The sequence below is a fragment of the Phaethon lepturus genome, unplaced genomic scaffold, assembly GCF_000687285.1.
Source record: "Phaethon lepturus isolate BGI_N335 unplaced genomic scaffold, ASM68728v1 scaffold28208, whole genome shotgun sequence".
Lineage (NCBI taxonomy): Eukaryota > Metazoa > Chordata > Aves > Phaethontiformes > Phaethontidae > Phaethon > Phaethon lepturus.
This window is the reverse complement of record NW_010558759.1, coordinates 2,328-20,055: the sequence shown is the minus strand read 5'-3', so window position 1 is coordinate 20,055 and position 17,728 is coordinate 2,328. Positions and strand designations below refer to the sequence as shown.

General features: G+C 36.6%; 1 protein-coding gene across 1 annotated transcript in view; it reads left to right on the top strand.

The window, feature by feature from the left end:
* Positions 1–294: 294 nt before the first annotated feature.
* The window catches only part of LOC104625524 (glutamate decarboxylase 1), a 19,759-nt gene continuing 2,325 nt past the window's right edge, over positions 295–17,728 (top strand). Inside the window, exons 1-10 of the mRNA XM_010293169.1 lie at positions 295–382; positions 5,033–5,145; positions 7,701–7,816; positions 7,920–7,999; positions 8,204–8,258; positions 9,348–9,464; positions 9,625–9,689; positions 13,082–13,160; positions 14,783–14,932; positions 17,279–17,386. Coding sequence (XP_010291471.1) covers positions 381–382; positions 5,033–5,145; positions 7,701–7,816; positions 7,920–7,999; positions 8,204–8,258; positions 9,348–9,464; positions 9,625–9,689; positions 13,082–13,160; positions 14,783–14,932; positions 17,279–17,386 — 885 coding nt within the window. The 5' untranslated portion in view covers positions 295–380. The remainder of the gene's footprint in view (positions 383–5,032; positions 5,146–7,700; positions 7,817–7,919; positions 8,000–8,203; positions 8,259–9,347; positions 9,465–9,624; positions 9,690–13,081; positions 13,161–14,782; positions 14,933–17,278; positions 17,387–17,728) is intronic.

The window sequence follows — 17,728 nt, the reverse complement described above, 5'->3', positions numbered from 1 at the left end:
GGTCGGCTCTGAGGCTCGCTTTTAATTTAAGCGGCAATGGTTCCATGCAGGAGCGGCCTCTAAAGCGGGGTTTCAAGTTTGTAACAAGCCATCCGTGGATGTTGCTTAACGGTCTCCCCGTGAGCAGGACTTGCTTTGAAGACTTCGCTGCAAGTGTGTTACGAGTGCGCAACCACCGTTTGTGTCAGAATAGTTGGCCGGTTTAAGTGATTTAAATTTGAAATGTTTTAAAATTGAAGCCTGAGAGATACTGGTGGAGTTGTTCTGAGTTGTTCTCAATTCCCTTTCCAGGTCACCCTCGCTTTTTCAATCAGCTGTCCACAGGATTGGACATTATTGGCTTGGCTGGGGAGTGGTTGACATCAACGGCTAATACAAACATGTAAGCAGTGGCTTGTCGTCAGCGCCTGTGACTGGTGCTTAGAGGGGCTGCCATCTATCATGGCAGACATGTATTGTCATAGACGTGTATAATTCTCTTCTTTAAATGCCAATTGCTGCGCCTTCAATAAAAGCATCTCATTTTTCTTAATGTGGCAGTAATACAGTGAAAATTATTATAGCTGAACAGTTTTACATTTCTGATAAACAGAAATGCAGATATCCCAGAGCACATGGTAAGTAAAACATACTGATTCTAATATAATAACAGGAAATTATTTTTATTCTCTTGGACCAATCTTCTTTATCTTTTCCCGATTTTTTTTTTAAGCTTTGTCTCTAGGCTGAGTAATTCTGCACCAATCCATATATTAACACTGGAATGCAAAATATGTAAAACTTTATTGTCTTTTCTCCTGTTGACTTCAGAGGTAGCAGGTTTGGGGCACCACCTTCTCCTGTCCATGTGCTGGTGTAGAAGTAGCTTTTGTGTGTCTTCAAAATGATTAAAAATGTAACATTGAAAATTATTTTGATGATAGTGAAGGAATTACTCAGTCTGAGAGTAATTCAAGTTGTGTGAAAATAAATAAATGGAAGTATGGAGAAAGTAAAATATTCTTTCTAGAGCATATCAATGAGGAAACTTTCCCTAATTTTTCTTGACCTCAAAATTAATGAAAGCTAGATGTAAATGTAAGGTATTTTGTTGAGTTTTTGCAATAAAGAGTGTAATTAATGAAAAAAACCCAACCACCAAACAACAAAAAAATTCTAGCCAGTTTTTATTTGTATATCAATTTGCATATGCCCAGAAATCATTTGGATGGGAGTCCAAATACTTGGCAGGTAACAGACTGCCTTCTGTTTTGGTAGTACCCTGTATTGGGTATCTTTTAACTCTAAAGCTACCTCTGTTTTGGGTAGTTTGTTACTAACTGGCAGAACACAGGAAATGTATCTGCAGACTGGGAAATGAACAATATTTTCACTGGCCTATCCATTGAGTAAATGGTTCATTAAGTATAGCTGATTACTAGTAGTTCTGTGTAGCTATGCCTGGATTGTGACATTAGCAATAAAGAAAAATATACAAGGTGCTCGAGCCAAAACCAGCCTGCTCTTTGTAATAATTGTCTTCTCAATTAGTTCTCTGTATGCTAAAATTTGGTATGAGACATTCAGATTTAAAAGCTGATTGGGAAGAAAACCAAGCAACATACATTTTAATCAGAAAACAAGTATGGCAAAGTGCTTTTTCTTTTGTTTTCACTACAATTAAAAGTGAAAACAAATCTGACTACATTGCTAAAATAAAAATTTGTTTAAATACTGTTTCTCTGTGACAAAGACATACTTCAGACAGTGTCACATTTGCAAGCCCCTTTTCCTTTGACTAACTTCATTATCCTAGCTTACTTATCCTTTTGTAATCAGTGAAATTGCACAAATCTGATAGGACATAATAGAATTCAGCTGTGTGACAGACTGTGATAGTATTATGAAATATCGCCATCATTATTAAGAACATAGCACTCAGTTCTGAAAGAGTAACTTTTTTAGAATTAGGCTGCTTTTGCCTTTGTTTGGTTTTAAATTAAATTATTAAATAGCTAGTCCTGTAAAGCTAGTTTCTGATCAATTTATACTTTAAACAAGAACATATCTTGAAAATACTTCTCTGCAAGCATGAAAATTGAGTATCTGTTTCTTTGCATGAGGTTTAGCAAATGCAAAATAATACATTGCTCTCTCCTTTTTCAGTAAACCAAGGTCAACATGATGTGCTTTTAAATAACACAGTAATTGCAAGTAAGGTTAAAGCAAGATGTTTGTAAAATATGATTCAAAGAACTGTCAGAGAAGGTTATTAAAAATAGCCACATCATCTCTGGGGAACATATTACTTGTTTTGAGCAGTGTTCCAGCACAGAAGAGCAAGTTCTGACCTTTACCTAGAAACCTTTCTAACCTATTTCAGCTGCACAAGCATGTAACACATAAACAACACTGGATTATGGTAGGGAATGTTTTGCCATATTTTCTTTTTCATCTATAAACAATACTTAAAATATTTGTGAACAATTAAAAAATAAGTGTTTTCTTTCACAAATGAGTTTTGAGTAACCACAACATCTATGCTTTCTTAAAATTTTAAATTGTCATTAGGAAATATTACTTAAATGTCACTGTGAAGATAATATATTAAATTAAACATAATAAGCTTCCCACATTGCCTTGTAAATAATATATCAATGTGCTATTCATAGCTCAATCACTAATTGTAAGGTCTTTGGGGTGGAAATTTCAGAAGTTGCTGTTATTCATCCAGCTCTAAGGATCTCTAGTGCAGGGCGTTCGCTCAACATGCAGCAGCCAGCCGAAGTTAGAAAGCGATAATGTTATCTGGAAATTCTCTTTATGCCCACTGTTAGCCAAGACAAGAGAGTTACATTGGTATTTTCAGTATTATGCATTTATGCTTACGAAAATGTAACATAGAAACATGATGTAAAATGCTTTATGTTTATTCTCAGAATGCTTTTCACATACTAGCAAACAGGAAAAGAGGTAGCTAGAATGATTTGGCTTGAAAAAATGATTTGGCCTTTAAGTGAAAGGTCAGGACTGGCCACTACCAAAAGACCCATTCATTTATTCTGTTTAGTAAAGAACTGAGACTTATGACTGTTTTAGTTAACTCATAGAAATATCTGTAAAGGTTTTAACTGTACGAAAAGTCCAATTAGCATTTTTTGGACAGGAAATTGGTTCTAAAGTTGGACAGTTCCTTCCAAGACAAAAATCATTTCTGTGTTTAACTGAATTTTTCATTTAATACTGAATTTAACTGAAGTTACGTTTAATACAAATAAGTGAACTTTAGCAAGATGTGATTTTAAAATAGTAGCTATCATCTAATGTAGCTGCATTGGCTTTATCATTTATAATCATCTGCAGTCTTATTTCTTTGTCGATCTTTGGAGACTCAGAAAATAATTACATAATAAAATAAATAAATGCTATTTTACTTGGGTTTAAGTATATTCAAAATTCCCCATGTGAACACTTGCAATCTTATATACAAAAAAACTTGCATAACATTATGTATTTTTTGTACAAGCCTTTAAGTCTTCTGGGAAGTATGTAGGGATTAGTGTAAAAGGTCTCAGGACAAAATTTAAAATGCATTTAAACTGGTGGAAAAAATCATATCGGCTTAAATGTATCCTGTATTAGGCTACAGTGATCTATACATTGCTGAGTTCCTGTTGACTTCAGTTGGTCATTCTGCCTAAATAAAGATTGGAATATATCCTAGACTTGCAGTGCTTAAAAACAAAATACCACCCCCCCCCACTGTTATGAGACATCAACTGGTTTATTAATTTTGTCTCTCTGTAAATACTGGCAGGACACAAACTTAAGATCAGTGTGCAACTGTCAGTCTCTGACAGTTCTAAGGATAATAAAAGCAAAATAAGCAGTATTTTGGCTTCTGAAAAATAGCAATTACAACAATTAAATTACAAATGCTGTTTAATCTTAAAGGAATGTTGTAAAAATAGCGGTGGTGTTTCTCTGATGGACTAAGGACACATAAGGATTGTAGAAAAAAATTAATATTAAACCTAACCAGTGTAGCTGTAAATAAAAGACAAGCTTTTCAGACATGTTCCCTTCTTCATACCACATGTCTTCTTAAAGTTTGCCATACCTATTCTCAAAATGTCATTTTAGTATTAGAGAGACAACACATACGTTTTGGTGAAATTATTCAAGTGGAAGGCATCAGTCAGATCCAAAGTGTCAGGGTGCCATATTCTTATAACTTCCTTTGGAAATCATGGGTTGATTGTTTAGTTTCTTTATGCTTCTCTTTTCTTCCTTATTTTTTTTGTGTGTGTGTGTGTGTACAGAGCAAGCAGAATTTGTTTACAGCAGTAGCAATTTGTCCATGTACCTTGATCACCAAAAATGGTTGTATGACTGTCACTTTCCATCCACATATCTGTCTGTGACATCAGGGCATACCAGGCTATGCAGTGGTTTTTGCCCTCATTAAGCAGATACAATAGTTGACTGCTGACTTGTTTTTTTGTAATACATAATTAGAAAATCATCATTTATAATTACTTTTGACAGTTATTGATCTCATGGTATTGTAGAAATAAGTTGTCCTTGGAGATCATCAACAGAATAAATCCACATAATTAATTGTATTTAGACTTTGAAGCCCTGGCTCAATACTTCTAATTATGGTTGTGTTTAGCTCAGTGAAGTTCACTGTTTTCATAAGGATTTGGTTATATGTTACTCCACAAGTGTGAAATTGGCACTTTGGGAAACAAATGTTTTACAGTACGATCTTGTACATCAGTCTGTATCACTATTATGGTGAGCATTAGGTCTTACGTTGGCTATATAGAAAGTTGCAAAACAGCTAATACTGCAGTTTTTATTGACCAGTATTGTCTTCCTGAGAATTTTTGCTTGGGGAAATGGTGCAATATCAGAACCTCAATTTATAGGAAAACTTTTAGGAATCTTAAGCATTTTCACAAAGAATCATAGACTGGGAATTTATTGTGTGTTTTTAGAATCTGTATTTGACCTTGTTTGTTTGGTTTTGTTTGTTTTATCCATGCAGGTTTACCTACGAAATTGCGCCTGTTTTTGTCCTCATGGAACAATTAACACTTCGAAAGATGAGAGAGATTATTGGATGGTCAAATAAAGATGGTGATGGAATATTCTCACCTGGTGAGTTTTTCCTCTCTGTTTTGGTGGTTTGACTTCAAAAGTTAAAATGAACATAAGGTTGTCTGATTGCCCACAATATCTGCAACACAAAACAATGCATCAGATACTTAGAAGTAGGAATTTCCTATCTGAAATACATGCTTTGTTCAAGCATCCCACAAAAAAGTTGTGAAAAAAAAAATCTTTGAGTATGGCTGTGTATCATGGCTGGACAACATTTTAATTACTACAAGCTCTGGTACATAGTCAGGCAGACTGTTTTTGCACTTCGTTTCTGGAGGTGCTCAGCAACTACAATTCCTGCTGACCAGTAGCTCCAGAAATCATGTACTGACTTCCTTTATGGTCAGTGGGGATTTGGGCTCACAGTCAGCAAAAGACTTTCTGGGACATATTATCATAGAATCATAGAATCTTTAAAGGTCATCTAGTCCAAGCCCCCTGCCATGAGCAGGGTCATCTCAACTAGAGCACGTTGCTCAGAGCCCCATCCAACCTGACCTTGAATGTTTCCAGGGATGGGGCATCTACCACCTCTCTGGGCAACCCGTGCCATTGTTTCACCACTCTCCTTGTGAAAAATTTCTTACTTCTATCTAGTTTACATCTCCACTCTTTGAGTTTAAAACCATCGCTCCTTGTCCTATCGCTACAGGCCCTGCTAAAAATTTGTCACCATCTCTCTTATAAGCCTCCTTTAAATACTGTAAGGCTGCAATAAGGTCTCCCCGGATCCTTCCCTTCTCCAGGGTGAACAATTCCAACTCTCTCAGCCTGTCCTCACAGGAGAGGTGCTCCATCTCTCAGATAATTTTTGTGGCCCTCCTCTGCACCCTATCCAACAGGTCCATGTCTTTCCTGTGCTCAGGGCTCCAGAGCCGGATGCAGGACTCCAGGTGGGATCTCACCAGAGCAGAGGGGAAGAATTACCTCCCTCAACCTGTTGGCCGTACTGCTTTTGATGCAGCCCAGGATATGGTTGTCCTTCTGGGCTGTGAGCTCACATTGCCAGCTGATGTCCAGCTTTTCATCCACCAGTACTTCTGGTGTCCTTCTCGGCAGGGCTGCTCTCGATCCCTTCATCCCCAAGCCTGGACTTGGCCTTGTTGAACCTCATGAGGTTCACACAGGCCCATTCTTTGAACTTGTCCAGCTCCCCCTGGATGGCATCCTGTCCCTCAGGTGTGTCAACTGTACCACCCAGCTTGATGTCATCTGCAAACTTGCCGAGGGTGCACTTGATCCCACTATGTCATTGGTGAAGATATTAAAAAGTACTGGTCCCAGTAAAGACCCCTGAGGGACACCCCTTGTCACTGATCTCCATCTGGACATTGAGCCATTGACCAGTACCCACTCTCCAGATGCGACCATCCCACCAATTCCTCATCCATCCAACAGTCCACGCATGAAATCCATCTCTCTCCAATTTAGAGAGAAGGATGTTGTGGGGGGACCATGTCGAAGGCCTTACAGAAGTCCAGGTAGACAGCATCAGTAGCTCTTCTCTTGTCCACTCATGTTGTCATTCCATCATAGAAGGCCACATTCCAGATTATCTGGGACATAATCTGACTGGATTCACAAGTATGCTTCTGAAGACCAAGACAAAGTGTCTTCCCATGAAGGTGATATAAAGAGTGTCAGCAATGGCAGAAAAGAGTGGTAAACCATGTGGAAGTCATGGACCCATGAGTGGACCATATGGATGTCCCAGCAGAACTCCAGATTTCTGGGTTTGGGGTGGAGAGGGCACCATTCTGTTTCAGAGGATGAAGGACAATTCTACCTCCTTTTGGAACAGCCAGCATAAAATCCAGGAATGCACACTTGCTTTGTCTCCAGTCCCACCTGCTAGAAAAATACAGATCTTTCTCAGTGTTCTTGTTGATGAAGAAATATTGGAGGAATAAGTTATCCCAGACTTTATGGGTGAGCTTCAAATTGCTAATATTGGGGTTTGCATCATAGAACTGAGCTAACTGTCCTGGGCTCTTTTCAGCAGTAAACCAAGAGAAATAGGTGCTTTCCCTCAATTCACATTCTTTAAAAATAAGTGTCAAAATAGATTAGATGAATCATAGCCTGCAAAGTGCCTCTTTCCCATAACAGACTGTAAGGAAGGGTAGGATAACTAGCTTAGCTGTAGAAATCTCCCTTTTAGGCATCTACTTCTGTGTATATAGTGAGATGGGATAAATCCATCAATGCAACTTTTCTTCATCCTCAGACAATTTGATAACTTCCTGTTATTCTTGCTAACAAGAAGTTGTCCTGCAAAAGCAGCACAATGAAAGCAAACTTTTTAGGAACGTGTTACGAAATATTAGCAATTGAAAGAGATGATGGATAGGAAATTCTAATGGTGTGACTTTCTAGAGGGTCTCTCCCTATGCTGTTTAGACAGATGACCGTGCATTTCAGAGATTTATTTTTTACATAGTTCACTGTCACTTTCACTGCATAATGCAAATGAGACTTCTATGTCTTTGGTCTAATATGCATTTTTTTCTCATTATCCCTATTTTATTATTCATTCATTTATTCATTAACAGGAGGGGCTATCTCCAACATGTACAGCATAATGGCTGCACGCTACAAGTATTTCCCTGAAGTCAAAACCAAAGGCATGGCTGCAGTCCCTAAACTGGTTCTCTTTACCTCGGAACATGTGAGCTTAATATGCTGCTAATTCTTAATTTATTGATGTATGTTGTGAAGATGTTTCATCATTAAACGACCACTCCATTAAATGTGCGTATGTTTTGCTGCAGAGTCACTACTCCATAAAGAAAGCTGGAGCTGCACTTGGATTTGGAACAGACAATGTGATTTTAATAAAATGCAATGAAAGGTAGGATGAATGCTAAGGTTTTCATGTATCAAATGTGTTCATCTGTTAAATTTGTTGTATTATGCTTAAGGACTGGTTCAGTACAGTGTGTCAAGTTGTTAATGGCCTGTTGAGAAAATCCTATTAAATTATTTCAACTGTAGCTAGTATTTCCATATGCATTCTTTAATTTTCTTTGTCTTTCTGTTTTTACAATAATTACAGAGGCAAAATAATACCAGCTGATTTGGAGGCAAAAATTTTGGAAGCAAAACAAAAGGTATGTGTTTTTAAAAACTAGTGCTTAAATGCTTAGCTTAGTAAAATTACCTCTCCCTTTGAAGGCTGGGGATTAACATTAAAAGAGAACATTATAATGATATAAATGTTACAACAATAATGTTTTCAGCTGCTTAATTTTACATTAATGTATTTTTTAGGGAATTATCTATATGTCTTGCTAAGGTTTCAATTTACTGTTTAAAAACAAAGTATTCTTGACTCTTGAACCACATCTGTATTTTATGACTTTTAAAAATAAGTTTCTATTTGGAAATATATGGAAAAAAGTATGAAAGCATGAAACTAAACCTATTTTTATCCAACTTTAATGTTTAGCCAAAACCATCAAAAATTCTATTGAAGTTTAGTCCTAAAAATTCCCATAGATTTCAAGGCTGCAGTGTTAGTAAATATACTCAGAAAGTTTAATTTTTTGAGGCATTCATTGTTATTTCTTGAATCAATGAAAAATCCATTAATTTTGTATAAAACCACCAAAGTTAGAGCAATACGATTATTATTTTTTTATTTCTTAACTTCATTACATTTGGGCACTCTATGAAATTGCAGCTCACATTTATTTAATCTAATTTAAAATTGTCTCACTTTGATCTGATATTTCCACATTTATTGTTTTTGTTTTGGATTGCTTTGTTCTACTTTTTTCTGGTGTTTATTAGTAGATAAAAACTAAAGGAACAACTTAAAGCCTTCAAATCACAACTTACAAATCACATTTAATTAATTTTCCATTATACTGCTGTAAAAGTCTCAACTTTACTTGACTGTTTCCAGTCTTCTACTAGAATGTTTGAATCTCCTCACTGAAAGATATTATACAAAATAATATTCTTTACCTTCTGGCTAGTAAATTATGTGAAGTTACAGTACAATAAAAACAGAGTTTGCTCCTACTATGTATACAATGTGTTAGTTTCTACTGTTGATTATATGTACCTTTCACATGGGAAGAAAAACATTTTTAGGCTGTAAAATGGGATAGCAACATTTCTAAAATTATTTGCACTTACATTTTTTTCTGAAAGAGGTTGGGGTTTGTATTTAATATTTTTTATTTTTATTGTAGGGATACATTCCTCTTTTTGTAAATGCAACTGCTGGCACAACAGTATATGGAGCCTTTGATCCAATACAGGAGATTGCAGATATATGTGAAAAATACAACCTCTGGCTCCATGTAGATGTAAGTAACTAAATTAAGTGCTATTATTCAGGCAAATTAGGATTTTTGTTTACATGTGTTTTGTCTTGAATTAAAATATTTATTACTAGGTCCTGAGTAAATTAAAATACGTTAGGCTTTTCCAAAACAATGAATCTTCTCTTTTTTTTCTCTCTTCCAGGCTGCCTGGGGAGGTGGACTCTTAATGTCCCGAAAGCATCGTCATAAACTGAATGGAATAGAAAGGTACGACATGGTGCTTATTTGCAATACTGTTATTAAAGTACTTTTGTAAGGTACATGACACTTCACAAATTCATGAAAAGATGAATTTGCTGCATTAAAGAGTTTAAACACTAAATTAAACAAAAGCAAGACAGACAGGAAAGGTTCACACTAGGAAGATTGAAGCAGTACTGCAGAAGAAAACAGTGATGTACAGCTGAGTGAAAGGTAAGTTTTCAGCAGATTTGGAGGACAAGGATATTGCCTGGCAAAAGGGAAAGGAGATTGTTCTATGCATAGCTCTGAAGGGACCATAAGTCTGGGAATGGGTGAAGGAGGATTTGAGGAAAAAACAGAGTGTGAGAGCTAGACAATCTCTGAAATGTAGGACTCCGAGAATAGCAGTGAGGAATGAGGAATCCAGAGAAGGTGTTTGAGCATGAATATGTATGATGGGAAGCAATGGCATGGTGGGAATTTTTCGAGATTCTCTCCTAAAAGATGTTTGCAGTTATTTCCAGAAAATAAAGAGCATATGTTCTGCCTGAAAATGGGTGTTCTGTAAATGGAAGTTTATAAATACATATATATGCTTGCTTTTGTATTGCTTTATATATACACACACATATATATATTTGTATAAAACAAAGAGAGGAACACATGGTAGAGACTGAATTAGCAGTGATTTTTAGGGGCAAATTTCAGTACCTATAAGGCTGGAAAGGACTATGATAGCACAGAGCTGGTACAGTTCTACAGTGCCAGACAGAAGACTTAGGGAATTTACAGGGATGCCTGGAAGAGTTACAGATACTCACTGCATCTCAGGGTAAAGGGGCCTATGAGTTGGTGCCATGGGGTGATTATATGAAACAAGCAGGAAGCTCTTGTAGAGGCCACAGTGAAGTCTGCAGAAAAGAGTGCGTGTGTACACCCAAGCACATAACCCAGGTTACCAAGATGCCCACTGAGACCAGAAGCCAGCCTTTATTAAACAATTAATTGAACCAAATTTAAAAAGGCGAAGAATTTGATAGTGATAGCAGAGTGAGAGCATGACCGTCCCCCTAGCCCTTACAATTCAGACTCAGGAGGAGTCCTGTGTGTAGTCTTTGGCACAGATGTTCCCATATCCAACAATGACAAGGCTGTAGTCTGTAGAAGATGCTGTTTATAACCCCATGGATGTGTGCATCTCTAGATTTCCTCTGAAACTGCTCTGTTATAAAAGGCTGCCCATCTAGAATAAAAATCAGAAAAGCAGTGGAGAACCAGAAACACGGGATCTTTCCCATCACTGCAAATATCAGCTTTCAGGGAAGCAAAAAATGTTTTGCTCTACCCATGTACTCTCAAATTAGTCCCAAATTGCTTCCTTGAGTCAACTGTGCTGAAAGTGGGCACTGTGTAAAGGCATAAAATGAGAACAGTGAGCAATGTTCTTCCTTAGGGAAAACAAACTTTCCTAGTGGTGGGCATCTCATCATACAGTAAGTGAAGAACAAGTACAGGATAAAAAATAATGTACAGAAGGACTGGCAGGAAAACCATGTGGACCCTTCTGTCACAGGGACAGCAGTGTGTAGTATGGCAGGAGTACTCTGAGGTAGCCAAATCATATCAACCTCTGCCCAGTCCAATTTGCAATTCACTCATGTTACGGCAACATGTCTAATATGAGGTCAGCATCGAAAAATAATTACCTTAAGCTACACAGGTTTGGTCACAGTAGTTTGGCACACTTCTCTTGACCTGAGGTCCACCCAGAGGTGCTAATTAAGACCGTCATCTTAAGCAAATACAGAAAGCAGCAGACACAAAGCATGATATTATTTCTTTTCTAGTCAGCGGTATGGATCTTCAAACACGGGTCGGGGCCCACATGTCCTGCGTAATTGCCTGCCACGGGCCCCAGCTGGGGTCTGTTGCTCACACTCGGGCCGGATTTGGGCTGCCCGGAGGCATGGGACTGTAAGGACTGGCACGCTGCCACGGTGCAGAGCGGGGATTGCCTGTGGTAGGATAGCCGCTGGCTGGCTGGCTGTGCAGGGAGGAGAGCAGCGTCTTCATGTTAAAATAAACCAAATGCTCCTTGCGAAAACAACTTGAAATTATCTTTGTTTGGAACCCTGAAAGTTAAATAAATGTGCGAAGCTGAAACCATAGCGGTCTCAAAAGGAAATGAGCTGTTACGTAAATTGTTGTTTCTTGACTACTCCATCTGAACTACTAGTCAAGTTTTTTAAAAGATAATTGCTTCCTAAGTTTGACCTATATACCTGCTGGTTTGCACCGCCTAAGCAGGAGGTTTTAGAGGGATGGTGAGCTCCCCAGGTGCAGCACAGGCTGCACTGTTCTTTTGGCTGAGGGGTGTCTAACCTAGCACAGACGGACATTGGAATTGTGTCTGGAATCTTTATGGAATTAGCAGTCTTCAGACTGGGGTGAAGAAGTCATTGTGTTGCTCAAAACAGAGGAACTGTAGTTGTGTCTGTGTCCTCTGAGAGCAGGGTGTAGAAGAGGAGGAAATATCTTTGAATTTTCTTTCAACCATGTTGTAAGAACATATGCATAGGCTGTGAAATATGATTATGCACTTTCTTCTCTGGAACACACTGTGAATCAAGGGGACATTTAGTAATTAATTACTTAGGGTGAAGAGGTCAATGGATGTGCAATGTTGGCACATTTATTTTAGTGTCATCGTTAAACTGTCTAAGATACATGTTAAAAATATGGAACATCTCATCTGTTTGGCTAGTAAATTAGGTGATCTTGTGCATCCACCTGTGCTTACATGTAAAAAGATTTAAGGTTTACATACAGAATGGTAGGATTATGATGTAAAGTTTTATAGCCTTTTAACGGTCCATGGCTGGAGAAGCTAGTACAGAAAAGGCCTTTAAGTGAAAAGCAGGTAAGCATGAGGAGTGTCTTTTCCTTTGCTTTCTACTTTTCCAGCAGGTGTTCAGTAAAGAACTGGCATTGCCCCAGAATTCATATTATTCCCTTAATTCTCTGACACCCCTTGCCCCCTGGAAATCAGTACCTTCAATTGATATAATCTGTCAAACTGTTTTGGTTAGTTTTATTAGTGCTATTTGTAGAAATGGAGTCTTCTGGGGGTGAAGTTACTATATCAGCTAATCAGCATAGTCCGACACTAATGAGCTGGTATTAGTAATAATATAAACTTATCGTTAAGTCTGACATTGCGATGTTAACACACGAAAAATTCCTTTCCTGGATAGTATAGCTGGGAAAGAAGACACTTGAGACAGTAATAATCTCCATAGTGAAATCATCATGGTCAAAACTCCATACATTTCCAGATGAAAGCAGAAAACAAAGGTGATTGCTTCAGGTTAAGTTTCTGTTTTCCATATCTATCTGAATGTGTAATTTTTTTGCAGAGCCAACTCAGTCACTTGGAATCCACACAAGATGATGGGAGTGTTGTTACAATGTTCTGCCATTCTTGTCCGGGAGAAGGTCTGCCTTATACTTAATAATTAAACAGTTAAAAAAAAAAGTAAATATCAAGCCTTAGTTTTTAATAGGGTAGTGCAAAATTTATTTAATTTCAAAACTTCTTTTGGAAGGAATGATTGTGTGAATTTACACTGTGTTTAGGAAGTTGTTTTATCTTTTCTGGTTTTTTTGCGTTTGAGGTTTTTGTGTTTTGGGTTTTTTTGTAAAGCTGTAGACAATATGGGTCAGATCTTTAGCTATAGAATCTTTGCATATTCTAATAACAACACTAGAGCCATACTAATATACTTTGTCTGACCACCTGTCCCATTGTTTCTGTGGTATACTGATATGATACTGAATACAGCCTTGGTCTTGGTAATTGGTCACAGTCTAAACTGCTCAAATAAAAATCAACATTTTTTACCTTACACATTGGTTTAAAAGTTTCTCAGTTCTGTTGAAAATAAACCATGTTGCTTTTATTATGACTCCATATTTATCTTTAGTGCTTTCTTCTAGATTCTTTATTGTCATCAATAAAAGCAAGACCAGTGTCTTAATTCTTTTAAGCAATATGTATAATCCTTAGATGATAGAAAAAAGAACTCATGTCATTTGTGGATAAGATTAATTCTATTGCCTACTAATTTCTGGCATGTCAATTGCTTCTAGAAGAGGTTAGTTGAAGAAGTGGTCCCTTTGCATAGAACTGGGATGTAGGAGTCATGGGTTTCAGTCCTAGGTCTGCCGTTGCTCTTACAGGTAGCCCATTTCTAAACTGAAGGCTGCAGAATTTATTTCCCATTATAAAACATCTATTGCAGGGAAGCACTAGCCGTTAATTAGTGGCATGCGTGCTTATCATGCTAAGTATTGCAGGATTTTGGCAAAATGTTTTATTCTCTATACAAGAACTTTGATAAGTGCTTTTGTATTTGTCATATGCCAGTGTCTTCAAGCTTCTTCAAAGAACCACTAATAAACTCTAAAGGAGATGAAAACCACTTTACAAATGTCACATATATAAGATTTCTGTGTAACATACAGGAATTTGCTCCTCTGTTTCCTTCGGAGATATTTACCAGTAATCTGTAGGTTTCTATTGGTCTGTGGACCATATTTACTTGTAAGCAAAAATGACTGGCTTAGGTAATTTGTACTTATATTTATCACTGATGTTAATTTTCAAAAAGCTGGACAATACATAAAGTTGAAGTGTTCAATTACTTTTTTTCCTTTCATTTTCTGTAGCTATCTGCTGCACTGAGAAACCACAGCTTTATTCTAGTGTGTACTTTAACACATCAAAAATTTAAGTCTTAAGAACATAGCCTTACCGAGTGAAGAGGACAAAATTAGTACCAAACACTAGTAATCCAAATTAACCTGAGAGTGTTTTTTCAGGTGTGGGTGTGTAAAACCATATGACTACTCAGGGACTTGTAAAAGAACCCTCTTAGGTTATGAAATGATTTTTGTGGATCAGGTTTACAAAGCAAGGTCAGTATTTTATAATTTGGCCCATTAAAGAGCAAGTCTTCTCTGTATATTTGAAGTACATTTTTATATGTCATTAATGCATACAGTTTCATATGCACATATGCCATATAAGTTATATAAGTGCATGTTTTTCATTACAGGGCATACTTCAAGGCTGCAATCAAATGTGTGCAGGCTATCTCTTCCAGCAAGACAAACAGTATGATGTATCTTATGACACTGGAGATAAGGCAATACAGTGTGGTCGACATGTGGACATTTTCAAATTCTGGTTGATGTGGAAGGCAAAGGTAAATAATTAAAAAAATCAGCTCAAAAATCAGAAATGTATTTATTTAATTTGTAAGTCTCATATAATGGAACACTTTTTTTGACATAAATGTTTGTGTAATTACAATCTTTAAACACACAGGTATCTGAATATTGTCAGAAAAGAGCCATAGAACAACAGTAGCCATCAATAAATTCAGCTGGAATTTAGAAGAAAGGTTTAAGTCACTAGATGAGTCCTGCAGTAAAATCAGTGAGGGCAGGACACTGAAATGGTCTTTTGTTGTGACTAGTATACAGTTACATATGTATTTTATGGCAGATTATGTGTAGTAGCAGTAGGGTAGACTTGGTGATTTACAAGGGTCCTTTAAGCATCACGTTTCAATGCACAGATTTTATAAGCAACTTTGAAAACAAAGCCTTTTTCTTAAGAAGCTTTGCCCAACTGATGATTTAACAGTTGATTCCCTGGTACTACTGTGATATGCCTGGATGGCTGAATTTAAGCATGGGCTTAGATAATAGGCTTATGTGTTCGCAAGATGAGGGTCCATGTAGTCAAGAAAACACATTTAATTTTTATTTCTTTACCTGTAATCATCTTATTACTATTCTTGTTGCCCTATGCTGAAAAAATGGGAATTCAGTTGGGTAACCTGTCCACGGTCTAATATTTTTTTGTAAAACTGAGATGAAATTCAATGCCAAAATCATTCAATGCCAAAATCATAAAATGGTTTTCACTTTGGGTGAGAGTTAGATAGCAATAGTAAATAATCTGTTATGATAAAAGATGTTTTCATGCAGAGTTCCTCAGTATTGAAGACTGAGGGAAGAAAATAACAGAACTTTAGATATACAGTTACTTTTAAACAGATGGTAGAGTTGTCATTGTTTATTTTTAAAAGTACTTCAGAAAAAGAAACAAAACACTTCAACACAAAATACTTACAACAATTGCTTTAGTAATCAGCATAGGTTTGGTTACCAGGATCAGTACATTTCAGTTCAGACTCAGTTCTTCCTCCAAAATAAATAATTTTGATTGTAATCCAGTAACATGAAACTGCTTATGACACATTAGAATCGGACTGTGACTAGCATCTTTGAAATGTGTTGTTTATGGTTCTAATTACCAAGTGCTGACACCATTAAAGCATGGACCGAATGTTTTTCTGAATACATATTTTGTTAAAACTAGCATGCTGATTCTACCTCTGCTGTTACAATCATCTGTTAAACTCACCTCACTAAAGAAGTAGAGCACTTCACAATAAAGAAAAAAAATATAGTGGAAACCATAGTGGATATGGGTCATATTTAAAATTTGGAAGTAAGATATTTGTGGACGTGATTCTTTAAAAATGTTACAGATTAAAATTGGTGAGTTGATCTGTATATCTGGAATTTAAATTTCTCCAGAAATTTGTTACTTTGGGTTTCTGTTTGGTCTGACAGATTCAGATTTCTTGGACCTGAGTTCTCTGAGGTATTGGATGGAGCCTGTTTCTAGCAGATTGAACGATTATATTACAAAAATGTTAAGAAAACAAAATATCAGGAGCTATGGAAATTTTTCCTTCAGCATTAGCCATCATGAGTGATCATACTCTTGTCCTCATAATAGAAATACACAGCCTAGGTCCAAAACTGTTCTTGTGACTTTACCTTCAGTCATTTTATTCAGTACAAAGAACTTACGAACTTACCCCAAATAAGCAATAATTTAAGAGTGTGCTTGTCCTTCTTACTTCTTCATTCATGTACAAAGTGTACTTTAAAAAAAACCCCACAACTTTTTTTTTCTTATTTTATTTATTATCAACATTCATCTACTTTATTGGGATTATGATCTTTCAAAACAAATCGAATATGACAAAAGATCAGTTGGTAGGCAAATGACTTTTAGCAAACATATTGCAGGATTTTGCTTGCTGACTTTTTTAAATGCAAATTTCTAGCAAACTGTTCAGAGGAAATAAATGACTTCCCAACTCTTACTCTTTCAACTGAGTTCCCATTCCACGTTCCTCGTCTTTCAGTGAGAGCTGGGAAGCCAAGACTTAATATTCGTAGTACTTTTGGAAAGTGAAAAAAAGAGCTAAAAATAATCTATTAAAAAAATCAAAAGCCCTTGTTATTATCATAATAAATTCTCTTAAAATGAGAACAAAACTAAACAGTGATTGCAGTCAGGCCACATTTAGTCAGTGTTGATTAACTTTACTTTTAAGTTACAAGAAATAATACTGTTAAATGTTTTCTGATTGAAGACATTTAAGAGTGAAGCCTATCTGAAAAGATAATTGCATTGGAGGAGGAAAAATGACCATATAATTAATACTTACTTTCTTTTTTAAAAGGGTACAGTAGGATTTGAAAATCAGATCAACAAATGCCTGGAGCTGGCAGAATATCTCTACACTAAAATCAAAAACAGAGAAGAATTTGAGATGGTTTTTGAAGGGGACGTAAGTTTTCTTTCATTTAACGTGCATGTAGGAGCCAAATCTGTATGCAATTTCGAAAACAGTCTTCACACTTCTCACAGTTATTCAAGCCACCTGTGCAAAACTGCTTTTATTTTCTAAAGAACTACATGACTATTGGCATCTGGGCAGTTTTTTTGGCCAAATGCGTGCGGTTTTGTACCATAAATGTGAGATTTATCTCCTCTCCTTCTCTTCTGAAGAGGACTTCTCAGTTTAGGGTGTGAATGATGGAATAATTCCTGGAAAACAGTTCCTCACAAAACTGTGGGAAGGTTAAGAGCATTTGCACTTCATTAGCACCCTAAAACATCATAAATGGGA